Genomic DNA, 6,111 nt, shown 5'->3' on the forward strand with positions numbered 1-6,111 from the left:
GTGGGGTTCACACCATTTCAATCAATGAAAAAAAGGGTAATGTTCACCAAAATTGCACTCGGCCTGAGTTGAAGTTAACAGCCAGTGACCCAAAGTTTAAAATATTTGACTTTCGTAAAATTAGATCTTACAACCTCTCAGGGGTCGGGCAAACCCTTCTACTATTACTTCTCGTGCCCATTTCGTCAAACCCGCAAGAGAGTGCTCAATTTGTATTTTCCTTGTAAACTGGGTTAAGTTTTTTTTCCAAGATCTGCAAGAAACTGAAAGGTTGGTATCATATTTTCATAGAAATTAACAAAGTGTAGAATAATTAATTGAGGTCAACTTTTTTGAATTAGAAAACTCAAACTAAAATCCGCATCTCAATTAACATGCATTGACTCGTTGGCGTACGTAAAAGAGGCTTACGAGAGAAAGCACACGCAAGCTTGATGACCTAAAGATATGAAGTCAGATTTGTAAAGCTTGAGGAAATTATCCCAAAGAACGACCTTCGTTGACGCAAGTCAACGGCTTCCTAATGTTTTCCCCTTAATTCTTGGTTAATCCTCTAGCTGATATTGGAGTATAATTTGAACAAGAGATTAGTAAGTTATTTACACTGTCGGTGTAAATATTTGTTTCCTCTAAATTAATTACGTTGCGCCACATTCTCATGTTCAATTAATTGGGACCATTGTTTTGATGACGTAGGGCAATGTAATTGATTTGAAGGAAACAAATGTTTACACCATCGGTATATATAATTATTCTCTTTGAACAACTAAGAGCAAGTGCAATGGTTCAAACATGGCTTGAGCCGTGATTAGTGCGGCCGCGTTAGCTCCCTCGGAGATTTGGGTTGCACAATCAGATCCATTTAGTGGCTTGGTTGTAGGGCTGTTTCTATGTCAAAAAAAAAATAAAAATGGCTTGAGCCACGCTCAAAAAAAGGTCAATTTTGGAATATTTCATAGAGATGCATGGAAAACGTAAATGGTCAATTTTGGAATGTTTCATAGAGATGCATGGAAAATGGTGGATAGGTGTTGAAGGTAGTAGATGGAGAATATAAAACAGAAAGTCTATTGACACAGATTTTTCATACATATATTATGCACAGATCATTATGTGGGGTCCACTATGGGTCTTATAAAAATGATTCGAACTACTCATTAAATGTAAAATATTTTTTCAAGGGTCTTCGTGAAAAATCAGCTAAATCCAATACCTATAAACTCTCGATCTAATCATTTAACTTTTCCTTATCCTAAAATCTGAATGAAAAATTAGATAATTGGATCGAGCCTCTATACGTATCGGATTGAGTTTGTTTTTTGCATGGACACTCAAAAAAATGTTTTACATTTAATAAACGGATCGGATTGTTTATGTGAGACCCGTAATGGACCCCACATTGAAATCTGTGCACGATCTGTGAACAGAAACCTGTGTAGATAGCACAACTCAATATAAAATGGTATATGGAGAACCGTAGTTCATGGTGGAATGTTTCATAGATAGAGATGCATGGAAAATGGTGAATGGGTGTTGAAGGCAGTAGATGGAGAATATAAAATGGTATATGGAGAATCGTAGTTCATGGGAATTAGTCAAATATGAAAAAGACTACAATACACATTTTTTATTTAGATGTGAATTTTATGCACCTTCAAAATATTATGATTCATAAAGAAAATGTTACAAATCGAATTGCTAAAAAGTTACGATTTTAGTATAAAGGTTACAAATCCTAAATGTTACGAATTGTATTGCTAAAAAGTTATGATTTTTTACTATAAAAGTTACGAGATGGACCAAAATGTTATAAATCATAATGAAAATATTACGAATCGTATTAGTGAAGGTTATGAGTTTTCGGGGTCGTCCCACTTTCCTTAAAATTCCTTTGTTTTTTTTGTCCAAAAAAAGAAGGCTGGTTCCAGATCTCTGAACTTCCTTTTTGTCAAAAATGTTAAGCCGAAACGACGTCGTTTTGGTTTCTGTTTCTGTTTCCCACAGCCTCCCAGGTGAAATGACGATACTGCCCTTGCCCCATTTTTATCTCCTAGGGCTTCCACTGTACGGCACAACACCTCCTCATCCCATCTCCGCAGCCCTCCCTCGTCCCCAGAACCACAGACAGAAACACACCTCCGTTGAAGGACATGACGGCCAGCATGAGGGCGTACCCGATCACCGCGTTGACTCCGAAGAGCGCGGCGTGGGCTAGCCTTCGGAGGCCTTGCATGCGTCTGCCGCCTCCTCTTTTCGAGAGGAATGGAGCCTCGATCGAGGGGGGCAGGGACAGAAGATCAGCGGCGGCAGCGGCGGCGGAGGTGGGTTTGAAGCGGAGGATGCGGAGGGATTCGAGGAATTGGTAGAGGGAGAAGAGGAAGCAGGCGACGAGGGAGAGGGAGCAGGTGGGCCAGGAGTCGGTGGTCCACCAGTCGAATAGCAGGGTGAGGTCTGCGCCCCAGTACATGGTCATGTGCATCATCTTCTTCTTCTCTGGAGAGAGAGAGAGAGAGAGAGAGAGAGAGGGAGGAGTCTCTGAGTCTATGCGTCAAAACAAGAGGGAGGCGTCAAAACAAGAGGGGGGGTGTATGGGGAATTTAATTGGTAGTAGGGGCAATATGGTCATTACGGCGACAATCATTTTAAAAAAAGAGCAACTGTTTAAGGGAAAGTGGAATGGACCTTCGGTTTTGGCACTTTTCATTGAGCTGTGCTAGGTGCACAGCATGCTGTGCACAAATCCCGTTTTCTCTCGTTTTGGATCGCACAAAGATGATCGGAGCCGTTCATTTTGTTCAAAATATGTTGTTTAAGGTCTCTGTAAAAAATGAGCTTCGTTCGATAACGTTAGAGACGTTAACAAAACATCCAAAATCACTTCAGAATTTAGGTATTTTGAACAAAATGAGCGGCTCCGATCATCTTTGTGCTACCCGAGGTGGGAGAAAACGGGATCTGTGCACAGATGTTGTGCACAGCATACTGTGCACGTAGCTTTTCTGGTTTTCATTACGCGAAAAGGTACTTTGGAAAACAGAACCAAAACTGGAACCGCTCCTTAAAACAAAAGTTACGGAACATCCTAAAATGTTATGAATAAATTATAAAATAGGTTCATATAGTACACATTTTTAAAATATGTGTATTGTAGACTTTCCCGTTGAATATATGATGAAAATTATTGAGAAAAAAAAAGTGCCATTGCAAATGGAGATGTAGCATTGCACTTTTTTTTTTTTGATCCGCATGTAGCATTGCACTTAACATTGACATTTTGTGGTCAAATGATATTACTCAGCCACTTTTTTTGGATTGACTTGAGCCATTTTGGTCAAACCACTCGACTTGCTCTGAGAAAATTATCAAAAGATCTTACGGGATCGAACATACTTTTTTAGATATTCATATGTTAAATTCACATTTGAAGTTTTGGGGAATATAATTTGAATCCTAATAACTCACTACTTTTTTAACGAATTCAAACAATTCACGTTTAAGCAATCCAACACGTTTTCTAGGAACTTGAATGGAATTAGGTGCGCGAAAATGTGGTGAAAAAAAAAAACACGAGTTGAGGCACCATATGACAATGTCACAAGACCGTCAAAATTTTTTTGATTGATATGGTTGGGTAAGGCTGCAATTGAGCCGAGCCGAGTCAAGCTTTGTTGGCTTCGAATGTGACTCGTTTACTAAATGAATAAAAAATTTGAACTCGAGCTCGGCTTAATCCTTAACGAGCCGAGCTTAATTAGTACTAATTTACTAAATGGATCTCTTTAATAGAGCAAAACCTTCCTAAACGAGCCAAGCTCTACTCAACTTGTTTACTAAACAAGTTAAAAATTCAAGCTCGCAAGCTACTCGATTCATTTACGATCCGATAGTTGGGTAGTTATCTAGTCAAGTACGGTGGGATGGTACCCCATACGCTAGGCCTGTTAATGGACCGGATCCGATCCAAATCCGACAGATCCGAATCCGGATCCGATAAGACCCAATCCGATCCGGATCCGATAAGACTCAAATCCGATAGTGGTAATCCGGATCCGAATCCGAAAAATCCGGATCCGATCCGAAAATCCGAATCCGATCCGAAAACTTTTTTTACTTCAAAAATTTTAGCAAAAAAAAAAATATTTTTTTCAAAAAAATACAATTTTTTTTTCAAAAAAAAATATTTTCCGAAAAAAATAAAAATACAACTACTTAAATATTTTTTTTTCAAAAAAAAAAAAAATATTTTTTAAAAAAAAATTTAAAAAATTTAAAAAATAAAGTTCGGATTCAGATTGATAACGGATTTAATCCGATCCGATCCGGATCCATATTGAATTACCGAATTCGGATTATCGGATCGACTTTATCGGATTCGGATCCGGATCCGGATTGAATTTTTCGGATCGGATCCAGATTAGATCCGGTCCATTGACAGGTGGTATTTTCCTCAAACACGCACCACACGCCAATATTGAAATTTCCCACTCCAAATCCACCAGAATTTCATTGGGTCTCTCTCCTCGTCCAACATCAAATTCACCTGCCAACGTCAAATTCCATTTACTTTTTCCCGTCCACAAAATAAAAAAAAGAAGGTCAAATGAATTTTCCACGCGCCAACATCAAATTCCAGAACCAACTTACCACTTTCTCTCACCAAAATCCAGAACCAGCTTACCACTTTCTGTCTCCCTTCCTCCCATCTTCTTCCAAATTCAAAACCCACTTCTTCCCCTTACTATATAACTTCATCTATCTACAAGAGCATATTCATCTGTTTTTTTGGTAATTAGAGTCTTCGGCTCAACTTACGTGCATCTCAATTGTCGTTGAGACTAATCTCACCGTTCATTAGCGGAGAATAACATAATCTTATCTTATTTGAAAACTACGGCTTGAAAATATGGCGACAGCTTCACGCGCTTTAGAAGTCACGGTCATCTCCGGCGAAGGCCTCCGAGTGGACCGAAGGCGGCCGGTGAAGAAGAACGCCTTCGTCATCGTCCGAACGAACTCCCAGAACTCCCGATCGACGGCGGCGTCGGACGGCTCCGGCGGCAGCTCCCCGGCTTGGAACGAGAAGCTCGTCCTGGAAATGCCGGCCCACGCGTGGTTCCTGACTGTGGAGGTGAGATGCAGGGCGAATTCCGGGGACAAAGTCGTCGGGACGGCGAGAATTCCGGCGTCGGACTTCGTCGGCGGTAACGTACCGGCGAACTACTTGCATTTCTTGAGTTATAGGTTGAGGGACGGCACTGGGGAGCCGAACGGGATAATTAATCTGTCGGTGAGAGTGAAGGGGGCGGAGAATGGAGTCGGTGCTGCTGCCACGTGTGCGGTGGCGGCTTCGATTTCGCGGCCGTGGGTGGGAGGTGCGGTGGTGGTTGGGAAGGTTACCGGTGGGGTTGTAACCGGAGTTCCGGTGTGGATGGCATAAGGTAGGAAATTTGGTAGATTTTTTTTTAATTTTTTATGTAGGAATTGAAAATTGGCTTGAAGATGGGTAATCATTCTTGTTGTAATTAATTAAGATTGTGAAACTTATTGGCACTCTTGTAATTATCAAGAGCATGGAATTGGTAATAAGTTATAACTATATGACAATGTTATCATTTATGTTAATTGTGTCGTGTTTGGAAAGGGTTAATGGTTTTTAAAAAGTACTACTTCCGTCCAAAATAAATGTCTGGTCAGTAAAACAAGGACTTAAAAATAATACGTTTTATATCAAAAGAAAAAGTTTCAACTTTTTTCATAGTTTAAAAGAACTTATGAATCTCTAGTAAATTGTTGAAAAAAGTTTGAATTTTTCTTGAAAAAATTGGAAGAATATTATTTTTAAGTTTTCGTTTTGTGGACCAGATATTTATTTTGGAACGGAGGGAGTAGTTGTTTCGATTGAAATATAATGAACTCATTAACAAGAAGAGACAAAGAGGAGAGAGAAGTTTTTTCTTTCTAGGACATAAAGAGCTTGTTTGTTAGCAGAATATACGGGTGATTTACTTATTTGTTTGGATAAAAATATTTGACCTTAAATATTCGTTGTTTGCAAATTCTGTTGAAAACATTAACACATAATTAAAAGAGAACTAAACTCGATCCTCATCA

General features: G+C 39.4%; 2 protein-coding genes across 2 annotated transcripts; one reads left to right on the plus strand and one right to left on the minus strand.

The window, feature by feature from the left end:
- Window positions 1-1,993: 1,993 nt before the first annotated feature.
- On the minus strand, window positions 1,994-2,559 carry LOC131333246 (copper transporter 5-like). Its single transcript, XM_058367678.1, has one exon. It carries the CDS (start codon window positions 2,480-2,482, stop codon window positions 2,051-2,053), a length of 432 nt encoding a protein of 143 aa, XP_058223661.1. The 5' UTR covers window positions 2,483-2,559; the 3' UTR covers window positions 1,994-2,050.
- A 2,207-nt stretch (window positions 2,560-4,766) lies between these two features.
- LOC131334031 (BON1-associated protein 2-like) lies at window positions 4,767-5,640 on the plus strand. Its single transcript, XM_058368898.1, has one exon. The coding sequence runs from the start codon at window positions 4,904-4,906 to the stop codon at window positions 5,435-5,437; it is 534 nt and encodes a 177-aa protein (XP_058224881.1). The 5' UTR covers window positions 4,767-4,903; the 3' UTR covers window positions 5,438-5,640.
- Window positions 5,641-6,111: the final 471 nt, after the last annotated feature.

Source organism: Rhododendron vialii, chromosome 7a (genome assembly GCF_030253575.1).
Source record: "Rhododendron vialii isolate Sample 1 chromosome 7a, ASM3025357v1".
NCBI classification, from domain to species: domain Eukaryota; kingdom Viridiplantae; phylum Streptophyta; class Magnoliopsida; order Ericales; family Ericaceae; genus Rhododendron; species Rhododendron vialii.

Coding starts and splice junctions, on each gene's coding strand:
- LOC131333246 (XM_058367678.1), bottom strand. CDS start 2,482: ATGATGCACATGACCATGTACTGGGGCGCAGACCTCACCCTGCTATTC.
- LOC131334031 (XM_058368898.1), top strand. CDS start 4,904: ATGGCGACAGCTTCACGCGCTTTAGAAGTCACGGTCATCTCCGGCGAA.